The sequence below is a fragment of the Paroedura picta genome, chromosome 14 (assembly GCF_049243985.1).
Source record: "Paroedura picta isolate Pp20150507F chromosome 14, Ppicta_v3.0, whole genome shotgun sequence".
Classification (NCBI taxonomy): domain Eukaryota; kingdom Metazoa; phylum Chordata; class Lepidosauria; order Squamata; family Gekkonidae; genus Paroedura; species Paroedura picta.
In genome coordinates this window covers 11,223,477-11,238,106 of record NC_135382.1, presented here as the reverse complement: position 1 = coordinate 11,238,106, position 14,630 = coordinate 11,223,477, and the positions used below count along the sequence as shown (strand labels likewise).

The 14,630-nt window shown below is 47.4% G+C and overlaps 1 protein-coding gene across 2 annotated transcripts in view; it reads left to right on the top strand.

The window, feature by feature from the left end:
• Window positions 1–14,630, top strand: part of LOC143823825 (uncharacterized) — a 36,445-nt gene that overhangs the window by 14,347 nt on the left and 7,468 nt on the right. For both annotated transcript variants that reach the window (XM_077310487.1, XM_077310489.1), the window contains 8 exons: window positions 929–1,051; window positions 4,327–4,409; window positions 6,187–6,312; window positions 7,755–7,871; window positions 8,077–8,207; window positions 8,616–8,714; window positions 10,373–10,587; window positions 13,596–13,679. In XM_077310487.1, the coding sequence (XP_077166602.1) occupies window positions 929–1,051; window positions 4,327–4,409; window positions 6,187–6,312; window positions 7,755–7,871; window positions 8,077–8,207; window positions 8,616–8,714; window positions 10,373–10,587; window positions 13,596–13,679 (978 nt within the window). The remainder of the gene's footprint in view (window positions 1–928; window positions 1,052–4,326; window positions 4,410–6,186; window positions 6,313–7,754; window positions 7,872–8,076; window positions 8,208–8,615; window positions 8,715–10,372; window positions 10,588–13,595; window positions 13,680–14,630) is intronic.

The following is a 14,630-nucleotide window of genomic DNA, read 5'->3' as shown; positions in this document are numbered from 1 at the left end:
CGCTTACGTACTGGGAACTTCACTGCCCAACTCCCATGCAGGAGCACAAATTGGGGGTGGATGAGGCACACCGGGCCAAATGCTCCCCTGTGTGGGTGCAGGAAGAGGTGGGGCAACCTGCCATGTCTAAAACTCTAACCTGCAGCCTGGCATGAAACCTCCAGTTCGTAAACGGTCTTCTCGAGACGTGTACAGAAAAGCTTTTCAAGACAAAAACACTCCATTTTGAGACATCAAGAATACTGGAGACAGCTGAAGCCCAACCCAAATCCAAAATCTGAATGGAACTACAGCAGAAAAAAATTAATGCCAGTCGTGGCCAAAGCAGGGTTAGACCCTTCTAAGCCCGTTGACTTCAGTGTCCTTACAAGAGTGTGGCTGTTGAGGATCACAGTGTTTGAATCTTCAGGCTGGGAGACTGCCTGCTGTAGCTCTCTCAAATTCTGCTGCCAAGATCAGAGGAACATAGTTTTTTTACAGATATCCGAGGAAGATCTGGAAGGAGGAATTTATCCACAGCCTTGTGCTGGTTTAATGTTTTTTGTAATCAACCCCCTAGAATTCATTGTACTTTACAAAAGCACAAGGAGAGACCAAACTGCCTTTTATCAATGATGCCTACAAATTCATTTGGGGGTAGGGTCTGCTGGATTCCCCCTAGGGTTGCCAGCTCTGGGTTGGGAAATACCTGGAAGTGGGTAGAGCTGGAGTGGGTGGGGTTTGGGGTAAAGGGACCTCAGTGGAGTACAATGCGAAAGAGTCTACCCTCCAAAGTAGCCATTTTCTCCAAGGGAACTGATCTCTTTAAAGATGAACTGTAATTCCAGGGGATCCCCAGGTCCCACCTTGGGGGCTGGCATCCTGAATTCCACCAAATTCTGGGCTGATCTTCTCCGTCTCAACTTGTGAGGGTATTTCTGTTCTTCAGGACAAGTTATTCTTTGAACATCTGCTGCCTGTGCTGTCCCGGATGCCCTTTGGCTATAGCGTATCGTTGCTGCTGTGTGAAGCCCACCACTGTGAACCTCAAGGAGAAGGTTTTGTCCAGAAGGTGAGGAAGGAAGATGAGGCCATAGCAGAATCATGCGTTTGTTTGGGAAGGGCCAGGGGAGTCTCTCTCTTTCAGTGGGGAAGGTTGCCAACTTCAGGTCTGGAAATACCTGGAGATTTTAGGATGGTGCCTGGAAGAGCAGAGTTGAGGGAGAAGGAGAGTAGGATTTAAGGAGAGGAGTAGGGTTAGAAGGGCAGGGTTTAGGAAGAAGAAGAACCTTGATATGGTTGGTGCTGTCTTGGACTTCATGCTGTGAGACGCCCTGAGCCCCCAAGGGAAAGGGTTGCCTATAAATATATACATTCAAAAATGAAATAAATTGATTCCACAGCAGCCCAGGGACTCTCCCAGATGAGGTCAGGCCCTACACATGAAGCTGATAGCATCCCGGGTGTGATTATCTGAATAGTTGGGTCAACGGATGCCATGGTCCAATAATTTCCTTCTGAGGGCTGATTGGAAGTTCTCAACCCACCTCTGCTTGGGCAGAGAGCAAATTTGTGTTTGCCCAAAGAGACTTGTGGATCTTGCAGGTTTCCAGAATGCTCTCTGGGATTTCACAAGACGTGTCAGCAGTTTTCTTGATGGGTCTTAGCTTGGCCATCAACAAAATTGGTCCCTGATGCCCTCTGTGTCCTTAGTCTTCCCTGGCTCCTTAGTTTACTGAGAAGCTCAAAGAATTGATACATTAAGATGGCTGGAACAGTCTTGGTAGCAAATTCACGAGAAGGCCTCAAGAACACATTATAGAGTCCAGTTAAAAGGTGGCAATAAATGGAGTTAAGAAATCTTTCTACTCTGCTTCTATTGCACCCACCAGCTCACATCCAGTACAAGTACTTAGGTTAATTTGACAGCTGACTTCTCCATTGGGCAAGTCCCAAAATAACAGAGAGGTGGTTATTAGCTGTGACTTGTTTGCAAGTCTTTTTGCAGTTAAAATCTTGAAGCTCTGCCAGGACCTCTCTTCCAACTTTAATTCAAGTAATGCACTGGAAGCTCCATTGCCAATGACTGGTCCTGTTTTGGACTGTCATCAGATGTAGACAGGTTTCTAAGAGCTGTAAAGGCAACAGCCAGCCCTTTGGATTCCTGCCTTTCATGGCTGGTTAAATTTTTAGTAGCAGGCCTCAGCCTCCATTCTCCCAACTTGTCTTCCGGTCTGGACTAGTGGAGGGATGTTGTCTCGGACTGTGAGGGTTGTTCATTACAGTTCTTACCACTCTTTTTTTACACCTAGCAGGGAAGCAGTTCTCAAGTGCCTGGTGAACTTGTCAGAATAGGAAAGGACTCTGCCTTGGAGACACTTTGACGGGTTCAAGGGTCTCTGTCAAGCTTTTGGGAATGTTGCTTGTTAGACACTCTAGAGATGAGGGGGGATTTGGGGGATTTTGCTTGGTAGACCGTGGGGCTCTGTGAAGATTTAAGATGTCAATTTTGGGGGTCCATTTTAAGGATCTTTAAGCAAATCTGCCTTCATGCATGCTATACAAAAAAGATTGAGCAGGGTCAGAGTAGCCAAACAGTTTGGCCATCCCTGAATCTATAATGTACAGTAAGGGAAAGTAGAATCTGGGTGTGACCTTAGATGCCTCGCTAACTTTGGAGGCTCAGGTCAAGAAGGTAGCGGGCCAGGCTTTTTTCCACCTTCGCCAGGCTCGGCTGCTAGCGCCCTACCTGTCTCCTGACCACCTGGCCACAGTGATCCATGTGACAGTCACTTCCAGAATAGATTTCTGTTACTCGCTCTACGCGGGCCTACACTTGTGCCTGATCTGGAAATTACAGATGGTGCAAATTGCAGCTGCTAGGGTCCTCACAGGGACATCTTGGAGGACCCATATCCAGCCTGTGCCGAGGCAGCTGCTTTGGCTACCGATTGCTGCCTGGATCAGATTCAAGGTTTTCGTTCTAACCTTTAAGGCCCTCTGTGGTCTGGGACCCTCATACTCGAGGGACCGCCTTGCACCCTATGCCCCCCACAGGGCCTTGCGTTCTGCAGGCACAAATTTGATGGTCATACCCAGTCCCCGAGAGGAGTGTCTGGCCTCAACCAGGGCCAGGGCCTTCTTGGTCCTAGCCCCTATCTGGTGGAATAAGCTCCCGGAAGAGCTGCGGGTCCTGCGGGATTTACCAGCTTTCTGCAGGGCCTGCAAAACGGAGCTCTTCCGCCAGGTCTATGGTTGAGGCTGGCGCCTGTATGGTAGATCTGGACTCCCGCCCCCCAGGGTTATCCTGGCGGTTATCCTGGCGGTTGTTATTCATTCCCTATATGATATAATGCCGCCACCACTTGCATTTGGATTGTTTGGGCTTATTAGTTTTTAGGAGGATTTTATTGTATTAGGGGGTTTTATGTGATTTTACTGTATGTGAGCCGCTGCGAGCCTTGCAGGAGCGGCGGGCTATAAATCCAATAAATAAATAAATAAAATTAATAGTATGTCCTTTGATACTCCCTCATCTGCCTTCAGGTAATAGAGGCTGCCCTGCCAGAGCCCGGCCATGCCAGAAATGATGATGCTTTACAAACCATTAGTTTTGTCCAGGCAAGTATGACATCTTCTGGACAACATATGTCCAGATGTTGCGTACCTTCAGGGTCTTTTAATGCCTACTGTATACCTCCCATGAAGAAACCCCTTTGGGCTTTTACAAAAGCATTGCAAACAAGCAACTCTTCATATTGGAGGGAGGAGTGGTGCATGCTGGGAGAATCTCTGTGATGATTCTATCTGTTTTCCGTCCGTTTTGTCAGTTAACTGGCCATCTCGGTCAGTCTGTGAGCATCTCTCCTTCTCTGGGTTTGTGTGCCTGAGACAGAGTGAGTGAGTTACGGTAGCAAAAGAAGTGTGTCCTCATTTAAATGGACTTCCATCAGCAGGTGTGAGACTGATTCTGTATTTGCTTTGTTATTACAACTTCACCACCTGGAACCAAAAGAAAAGAGCCTGCCAGCTCTACAAGAACTGGTCTTCTAATTGTTACTATGAATCTAAGTAAGTAAACTTGTTTAACAATTCGTCAAAGAAAGAATGATTATTTCAAGTAAAAACTAACTGCCTAAATTTAAAACCAGCTGATCTTAAGCAATGCAGCAACCACTCTAAACAAAAACCTCCCTGTTTACTCAACCTGGGATCCTGTGAAGTGTAAAGACTTATCACACAGACATTCTCTCATACTCAACAAGGATATTGGTTTAAATCACAAAACCACACTTTTGCTCTGGCCCGTATGACTATGTTCATTTCTGTCCATTCACCCCATCCCAGATCTACACCAATGGGAAAGTCCAAGATCTCCTTAAACCTGGAAGTCAAGGCCTGCAAATAGTGGACCTTCCTCCATTGGGGCTGTGAGTATCTGGATTCAGAGCCATGCGATTTGACTGGTGAAGGGGGATAAGAAATAGCACAGTGAATGGAACTGTAGTAAGTCCGGGACACAGGCCATAGTTGTTTGGAAAGAATTTTCACATACTGAAATTGGGAGCAGTTGGCTTGGACTAGGTCAGATGAGAGAGGAGATTAGCTCCCTTCTGAGCTGAGACATCAGTGCATTCATTCCTGAGGTGCCTGTCTGTCTCAGTAAACACACAAAAAGGGGCACACAAACAAGTAAACTGAGTGCAGACAAGAAAAATGTGCAGCTTGCAAGACTAGAAGACATGTGCTGTATCTTTTTATAACACAAAAGACTCGTCCTAGAAGTTAAAAAAAAGTCTAATCTTTTATTCAAAGACAACCCATTCAGATAGTAGATCTGGAATGAATATCTGTTTTGGACATAACCCTTCATCAGTATTACATCCATTACAACTGAGAGAGCCAGTTTGGTGTAGTGGTTAGAAGTGCGGACTTCTACGCTGGGAAGTTGGGTTTGATTCCCTGCTCCCCCTCCACATGCAGCCAGCTGGGTGACCATGGGCTCATCACAGCACTGATAAAGCTGTTTTGACCGAGCAGTAACATCTGCTGCTGCTAAGGAACAACATCTCTCAAACACTCTAGTCATCCAATATTACCAATGAAGGGTCATGCCTGAAACATTAATTTTGGATCTGCCATCGGAATAGATGACAGGTTTTTGTTTTTCAAACTTTTAGGACAAGTATTTTGTGTTAGAAAACGATAAGATTCATGTTTCTTAGCAGGTGTGTACCTAGCAATTTTGGCACCTGAGGCAAGGGGCAGGGCTAGTGAAAAGGGGGCAGGGGCCCAAACCCTGTAGCCACCGCAGAGTGCTTGGTGTCCTGCCATCCCTGGCTCTGGAGGGGCAGGGAGGGCAATGGTGAGGAGCCCGAGCCCTCCCCGTGGCCCCTGGCACTGGTGCACTTGGTGGCATTTCTTCCTCCTTCACCAGGGCTGGTGGGAGGCAGAGGCACTGTGGGAGAGGGCAGCTCCAGCATGCCCGCTGCTGCCATGACTGGGCTACTCTTCTCCTCCTCTGCTGTGGCCAGGGCAGGCGTGGCCTCGGGCAGCTCCAGCTTAGCCTTGGCTTCAGCAGACCATTCCTCCAGAGGCAGACAACAAGGTGGCCGAGATGGCAGCCACAAAGACACTTTGGAGGCTGAGGAGATGGCAACTCCCAAGTTCCAGCTCCATCTGCACTACCCCCACACTGTTATCCTCCGCCCACAGGGGCAGGCATTGGGGCACAGGCAAGGGGCACCTGGGGCAGCAGTCCCCCACAGGTTCATGCCATCATTGAGAAGTACCGCACCCTGCCTCGGGGCTGCAGCGTCTGGATGGGTGCTGTACGCTGCTGTCCTCCATCTGCAGGTGCAGGCATCAGTGGTATGTAGCAGGTTACTTGGGGCCACTGGCAGGCACCGGTCACTTCCTCCCACACCTCCCATGTGCCCCTGCCATCATACCTGAGATACGCTTCTGTTTTTAAATCTGTTGCAAGCTACATACCTTTTCTGGCCTGCATGCGGTTTCCTTGTTTGATTGCATGGCCATCTTGGCACAAAGACTGACATGGCTTTGTCACTCCCGATGTCCCTCTGGATCTGTCAGTGAAGACAGGCTTGGCACTGCATCACTCCCATTTAGGTTTTGAGATGTCTGTGCCACCCAGTCCTCACAAAGATGACTCACCTTAATCTTTCTATTCCCTTTTCTCATTAGGGTGGTGGAAAAGGCAGCCGAGATGGTTGTGGATGATTCACAAATGGCCACAGACTTCTACTTGCAGGGGGTGTTACACTCCCAGGAGTATTTGCAACAAGAGTTGGAGAAACAGCTCAAAACACTGTAAGGGGCACGAGAAGAGGAAGGGGAGACAAACAGCCAGTTCTGTGTGGGTTCCTTAAATTCCTTGGCTGTTCTATCAGCTTGCTGACCATTTGACTTTTCTGGCTCTTTTGCCTGCTTGAACACAAACCTTGGAGGTCTATTCAGGACTGCAGGCTGCCTCTTTCCCTCTTTTCTTTTTTTCTTTACAAAATAGGCCAGTTCTGGATTGGGAAATACCTGGAGATTTGGGGGGGGGGGATAGAGAGGGCAGTGCTTGGGGTGGGGAGGGAGCTCATTGTGGTACAATGCCCTAGTGTCCACCCTTCAAAACAGCCATTACCTCCAGGGGAACTGATCTTCAACACCTGGAGATCGTTTGTAAAAGTGGGGGATCTTCAGGCCTCACCTGGAGGTTGGTAACCCTAGTGCCTGGAGTAAGCCAGGCACCAGGCCTGTGCATTTTGTATCTTATTCAGCCCTGAAGCTCTTCAAGGCAAGGCAAACTGTCCCCCATCGCAGCCGTTTAACTGAAACAGAATGTTTAAATAACAATCTGACATATTTCTATTTGCACTGTGTGGTTTTCATTCATTCAAGGATCAGATGCAAGATCAGATGCCTAGGGATACCCACTCCGGGTTGGGAAATCCCTGGAAATAATGCTATAGAGGCCAACTTCCAAAGTGGTCAGTTTCTCCAGGGGAATTGATCTCTGGCACCTGGAGATACATTGTAATAGTGGGGGACCTCCAGCCACCACCTAGTGGTTGGGAACCCTACATGCAACAGAAATCAACAAAATGGAAAGAATGAGAACTATGAACTGTGAGCAGTGGGTGAGTGTCTAAAATTTTCCTGGACACTGAAACTCTTTCCCTCAGCCCTGGAAAGTTCCCTCTGCAGTTCTAAAATTTCTCCCAATATTACTCATTTGCTCACATTTTTTACCCATATCAATAAGGACTAGAAGCTTGTTTTAGTGCCAGAGAAATAGAAATGAGAAACATATAATATCAAATTCAGCAGCGCCACATGCTATGTTTTGTACCTGAGTGGTAAAATTACAGTTCCACTACAAACACTTGTTCCTTGCTTTCAGTGACTAGAACGGAAATGCAGAAATCTAAAGTACAAAAATAAAGCTGATGAGAAATAGTAAATTATGCCAGAGGCAGCATCTTCTCTGGATGCAAGAAGGGATCCTTCCTCACTAGGCAGACAGTTATACAGACTGGTAGAAAAATCAGTCAGCAAGGTTAAGATGCCAGGAAATGCAGGAAGTTCAGGGGAATTGCCTATCAATCAGATCTCATCCACAGATAAAATAATTATTTTGCATATGGACTGGTCTGTTCATCCAGTGCAAGTGACAGAGACCAGATGCGGGGTGTGTCTGTGAGTGTCTGCTGTGGAAATGTCCACCTGTCTGCCCAGCCCTAACTGTGCTGCTTCCCCTTAAGGTTTGGCACCCTCTTGACGGTCACTCTGGAGCAGAGGGCAGAGGGGCAGAGTCTTCGACGAGCCACCCTCCGGATCTTTGAGTTTGCTGGTGAGGATGAACTGTCCTCTGCTGAGCGGTGAGTATACGGCCTACCTGGAGAGATCAGGCGCGTTCACAGAGGAGGCAATGTGATGTGGGGAGAGAGGGATGGTTAATCTCAGGCACTAGGTGGGGGAGGCCTCGAATGGAGCCAGGACCCCCTCTATGCTCAGACTGAATTCATCCAGTTTCTCCTGTGGTTGTGTTGAGGGCTTCTTCCTTGCTGCTCTTTGCCAATACAGGTTCTCGCCTCTCCTCTCGGCCTGCTCTGCTGGTGCCCTTCCTGCTGAAGTGGACTTTCTCTCCTGGGTCCTGAAGCAGCTGCTGACAGGAAATGCGCTCACATTCGCACTCTTCAACCTCACCCTGCCAGGTAATGGGGAGCTCTTCCTGCCCAGCCCCAAAGCAGAAGGGTGTCTCAGGAAGTGCCCAGGGTGCAAACAGCCAGAGAATGTCTCAGCAGCAACACAGAGGGCAGAGGCCTTTCCGACTGGACAGGGCCATGCTTTTAAGACAGTGGCTGTTACCCGAGCCCTCTGCTGAGCCAAGTGTGATTTATTCCTTTCTTATATTTTTCTCCTGTCTTTCCTACAGTGAACTGGGGGGGAGGGGGGGGAGGAGAGCATACATCAAACTTGCCTCCTCCATTTTATGCTCACAACTTTCCTGAAAAAACAGGTAAGAAGCCAAAAATAAACCCAACTAAGAACTTTGGCCACAGACTAAGATCCTTAAGAAGGAAAAGGATCTTTATTCACTAACATACATCTCTATTTACTAGGAACGCAAGAAAAGGATATAAGAACAAATAATATGCATGTTACAGAAAATCAAGAAAAGAATCCAAAACATGAGGCTGGCTCAGTTCTACAACTAACAGGTTTTACTTTGACATCCCTTTCAAAGCAGTGGGCACAAGAAAAGTGGGAACTCTGAAACACAAGAATTCACTGAGGGTTCCTCCATCCCCTGGTTCTTGGCTTGCTTGTCTTCCTCAGAGCTAACCTGTTAGCTCTTTGCCTACTAGCTGGGAGGAGCTCTGAGTAATCCTGAAAAGGGGGAAGAGTCCCCATGTTTTCGGCCATTCTGCCTTTACCCAATCATAACAAGCTGTACATCCTAGTTCTCTACAGCCCTAAAATATTATCATATTTATTAACTGCCCTATCTCATGAGACTCAATAGAATAAAGCATACAATCTGTATAAAATATACATTTAAATACATACATTATACCATTAGAACAAGTATAAACAGCTGCCCACTCTCTTATCAGGGAGAGAAAGGGGGGCTTCCAAAAATGGTCCATTGCTGCTGGGTCACTACAAAAGCCTTTTTGAAACATTATTTATATCCTGCCTTTGCCCCCAATGGGGACTCGAGGCAGCCAACATGATTCCTCTCTTCAATTTTATCCTCACAACATCCCTGCCAGGTAGGTTAAACTGGCCCAATGTCACCCAGCAAGCTTCCATGGAAGAGCAGGGATTTGAAACTGAATCTCCCAGATCCTAGTCCAGCACTGTAACTGCTACACCACAATGACTCAGACTTTAAGCCTTCCTCTAGTCTAAGGATCTGTACTACAACAGAACTGGCTTTACCTTCCATTGGAGGAAGGCTTCAAACAGAATGGTAGGATAGCAGCCCATGTGCAGCACTTTGCAGTGGCACAATGCACCATCTGCACACTCAAACTGAGAAAATGGTTGCCCCACATGGACCCCTCATTCTGGCTGAGGTCAGAAAATAAAACCCTTCTCAGAAACAGGGCTTTTCTTGTTGGTGGCCCCTTGTGCAATTCACTCCTGATAGAGATCCATGAAAACTTTGCTGTAGAGTGGTCCTTGTTAAAACGATAGCATCCCCTGCCATTGCACTTCCATTATTATTTAATGTCAGGGTATCAGGTGACGGTTACTGCATGGGAAAATAACTGGCTAGAAGTTTAAGAGAGAATATCAGACTTGAAAGATCTTGAGAAATACTGAATTAAAGGCATTGCAGCATGACAGAGGCTGAGCAGGAATGGATTCTCGCACAATTGTCAAAACGAGATCCAAGCTCTGCTTGTGGCATTTGTGTAACAAGAGTGGAAGTGCCACATGGAAGGTCATACTTTGGTGCACACAGTCTGTTTCAAGTATCATGTGGCATCCCCACCTTAAAAATACTATTTTGTAACGGTTTTACTAATGTGATGTTTATTATATTTTCAAGTTGTTGGCCAGTTTGAGCAGTCATTGAGCCCAAGAAGAATTTAGGTTCCTTAGTCTGACAGCAAGCAGGCTGGGGTTTGGGGAGCGTAAGGACATCAGCGGGGTATAATGCCATAGAGTCAACCTTCTAAGCAGCTATTTTTCCAGGGAGAGTCATGTCAAATCAGCTCCCCCCATACTCAAGGGTGACCACCCAGCTTGGCCACTCAGCAGCAAACAGTTCAAGAGTCCCAAAGAGTCAGGTGAAACCTAGAGAGGCACTGAATTGCCAGGGCCGCTTCTCTCCCCAGCTGAGCTGAGAGTCCTGCCTTCTTTCCAGAGGCCTCTGGCCGAGAGGTACTGTCTACCCTCTGGCTGGCAGAACAAGTGAAATCCGTGTCCAAGAGAGTGGCACCAACCTGCTGGCATCCTGCCCGAGAGGCTCAGAAGCGAAGGGCAGCAATTGGGGAGCTCCGTGACCAGCTCTTCTTCAGTGGACATCTGGAGCACGACAGCAGGCTCAGCCAACTGGGGCAGATGCTGAAGGAGCTGCAGGTGAGAAGGCTAACTGCGGATCACAGCCGCATTGATGCAAAGGCTGCCCTCCTGCTGCAAAGAAGAGGGTCCCTGGGGCACACTGAAGAACAGCACATCCCACACTGACCAGTTCAAGCTGGAATTTCCCAGGCCTTTGGCCAAATGCAATATAGATTTAGACGCTTTGATTTAGATCCAACATCAAGCTCACCCCAGCCGCGGTTGCCGCTCTCACACTAAAGGGAAATGAAACAAAGTTTGAGTCCAGTTTAAGCTCTTACGCTTTGACTAGGATGTTGCTAGTCTTCAAGGTGCCCCTGGAATCCCAACAGTGTTCTGCTGCTTCTGACCAACACGACAGCCCACCCGAAGCTAAAGGGAAAGGATACTGTAAAACTGTTGGGTTGGATCCAGCCAGCTTTTCCACTCCATTTCTCCTGATTCCCACATGGCTTTTGTCCACACTTGTCCCACGATCCTTTGCTGGTCAAAGGGGATCACTTTTAAAGCAGAAAAGAAAAGCAGATTGGATCGTACCCCCTGACTTGGTCCCTGTGTGGCACTCCTGGAAGGAACAGGGGGCTGTGGAATAGATTGCTCTGGAGTCAACTCTCCCAAGCAGCCATTTGCTCCAGGGGAACTGATCTCTGTCACCTGGAGATGAGCTGTAGAAAACAGGGGTCCCCAGGACCCACCTGGAGGCTGGCAAAGCTAGCAGAAAGCCAGCCAGGCTGACAGGCTGCAGTGAAGAGAGGGAGCCTGGAAGAATTGCTCCTGCTTCACTCATGTTCCAATGGAAGCACTGCTGCCAGAAGAGAGAGGCGGGACTATTTTGCATGGCTCCTCCTAGTCACCGCCAACTGGGGTGGCCAGATCCCTTTCTTACCACCCGGAGGGATTTCCTGGAAATTCCTTGGAATTTGGGTTTGGAACCAAGGGAGGAGAAGGGCCTCAGTGGGGTACAATGCCGTACAGTCCATCCCTCCAAAGCCACCATTTTCTCAGGGGAATGGATCTCTGGAGTCTAGAGATAAGGTGTAGTTCCATGCTGGCAACCCTACTGCCAACACTTTGGGATTTTTACCACCTGGGACCCTCAGCCCTTCGCATCAGCTTTTGGGAGGTCTTGGTGTTACTGAGGGAAGGGGGTGGGGAAGGTCAGTGTCCATGAGTACCTCTCCACTCACTGTTCACAGGATCCTTCCCAGAAAACACATGAAGTATTTTGAAAAATAGATTTTGTGTAGTTTTCAGATACATGTTCATCTTGAAAATGCTTATGACTTGTGCAGTTTAATTATTTAACCTATAAGTCTAGTTTTCAAATGATGTATAAATGTCTAGCACAGTTCTGCAGTCAATTTTATAGGGGAAAATTGGCAATGGTTTTGAAGAAAAATAGCAACTACATTTAAAATTATGTAACAATTTTTGGCTCTGAAGGTCAGATAATTATATAGCAAAGACCATATATATGCAGGCCAAACAGAGGTAGCATTGCATAGTGCAGTTGTAATACTATTCATAAAGTGGAATTTCATCTCCATATTGTGAATAGAAAAACGAATACATTTTCCTATGTCCTTAACCTTTTAAGGGATTTATGCATCCTTTTGGCACCAGAGAGACATCTGATCAATTACTAGTTGTTGCATCTTTGTCTGGACGGCTTCCATTTCATTCTCCTTCCCAGCGTGCCTGAGACTAGAGCCCTGGCAGGGCTAATACAGTCCCACAGGGCCTGTAAGGCCCATGGTGGAATAAATGTCTTCATAAGAGCTTCCGACATGTATGGAATTTCTCTACGTAAGCGGTGATGCGGATGCCTGAATGAGACTTCATTAAGGTTGAAAGTAGAGCCTCTTGTGGCGCAGAGTGGTAAAGCAGCCGTCTGACAGCTTTGCCCATGAGGCTGGGAGTTTAATCCCAGCAGCCGGCTCAAGATGGACTCAGCCTTCCATCCTTCCGAGGTCGGTAAAATGAGTACCCAGCTTGCTGGGGGGTAAATGGTAATGACTGGGGAAGGCACTGGCAAACCACCCCGTATTGAGTCTGCCATGAAAACGCTGAAAGGCGTCACCCCAAGGGTCAGACATGACTCGGTGCTTGCACAGGGGATACCTTTACATTTAAGGTTGAAAGTGACTAATACCAGAAGTTATTAGGCAGACTTTCCATTTATGTTGGAATTTATTATCTCTCCTGAAATTATAGATTTATCAAATACTTTTTTTGTGGAAGAATATCATTTTTTCCTTTGAAGAACACATTAAACAACTTCAAGCACACTTTGCTTCTTTCTGCTTTTTTCCACTGTGTCAACCTGCACGTTGGGCCTCCCTTTTTTCTTGCATCCCCACCAGGAGGTTGGGGTCCAGTTATAACCAGTGGGCTTGGAACACACATAATAATTCTATATAAGATTGCACAGCAAATGCACTCCAGCTGAGGACCCAAGCATAGTGTGTGGGGGTCATTAGCTGCAAATTGTGGGTCATCTGTGACTCTGAATATGGACTCTGATGGGATGTGAGTTTTATTTTCAAGGAGGGGAAAATGTAACATCCACCTGGCATCCCAGGACAGTTGGATTTTCTCATGTTGCAGCAGATATCTGGGAAAAGAGGAGCTGGCCTTATGTGACTATCCCCGCTGGAAGGAATGCCAAGAGGTGAAAAGGGACCCCCACATTTTGACCACATCAGACTATTGACCTGTAAATGTGGACTGATGCACGTGACCCACCTGGCACACTTTGTTCTGCACCTGAACAAGGAGGCCAATTCTTTCATCCATCCTGCTCCCTTTAGACTGAGCACACAGTTCCTTGTTCCCGACTGGGCAATGGCCACTGCATTTAAGCAAGATGACCCAGGCTGGGTCAGTGGTGGAAGCTGCACCCATGGAGATCATTTGCACATATCCAGCATTGCAGCATGCGTGAATGAGGGGGACTTATTAGAAACATGCCCCACAAAGCAAAATGCCTTTGGACTAACTGACTGAATGTTTGGCTTGTTTTCAAGGTTTTAAAGAGCCAGAGCTGGAAGGAGAAAAAAGAAACATCAGCAGCATGTGAAAGAATAATCAGGTCTTGTCCCGATGCCAAGGTGAGCTACACACCTCTGGTTCTCAGGCCCATCCTGAACATTTGGAGTGTGGGGTATTTTTCCTCAGTACACACTGACTTAAAGTCAGGGCAGAAAAAAGTACAGCTATTTTAACATGAGCTTTTCAAAAGCAAAACATGTGAACTGAATTGGCATAGATCAGAAGGGGGGTGAAGTTGGGCTCATCCTTGTGGCTTCTGTGCAGCTCCACATGGGGACTGAGCAGTCGCAGGCCTGATGCGGAAAAGATTTCCAACTTTCTAATGGACTAGGTGTGCCCCTCCTCCTTCTGGTGTCTTCCTGCCCAAATGATCACATGACCAGGAGGAGGGGCGCTACTCCCTTAGTTCTCTTTTTGCCACTACAGAGAAAGGGAAGAATTCTACTGAAGCATTGCTAAACTCAGATCCCTGGTTTAAAAAAAAAAATCAGGGAAAGCTTTATCTGGTGTTTTTTGCCTTGACTTTCAGCACAGGCAATAACTCAGGTTACATTGTTGTTGTTGTTGTTGTTAGTTGCAAAGTCGTGTCCGACCCATCGCAACCCCATGGACAATGATCCTCCAGGCCAGGGATAGTCAAACTGCGGCCCTCCAGATGTCCATGGACTACAATTCCCAGGAGCCCCCTGCCAGCGAATGCTGGCAGGGGGCTCCTGGAAATTGTAGTCCGTGGACATCTGGAGGGCCGCAGTTTGACTACCCCTGCTCCAGGCCTTCCTGTCCTCTACTATTCCCCGGAGTCCATTTAGGCTCAATGTAATTTAGGCCTTTTTTTTAAAATTAGTTTCTTCTTCACTAACAGGAGTATGAAGACAAAAAGGGAAACTTTTGAGAGAAAGAATTCTCCTCAGCCTCCACAATGAGGTGAGGGGAAAAACAGCACAATAGTGGAGATACTTTCTTTTTAAAAATGAAATTGACAAGATGGGAGGGGAAGGGGGAAGGAGAGA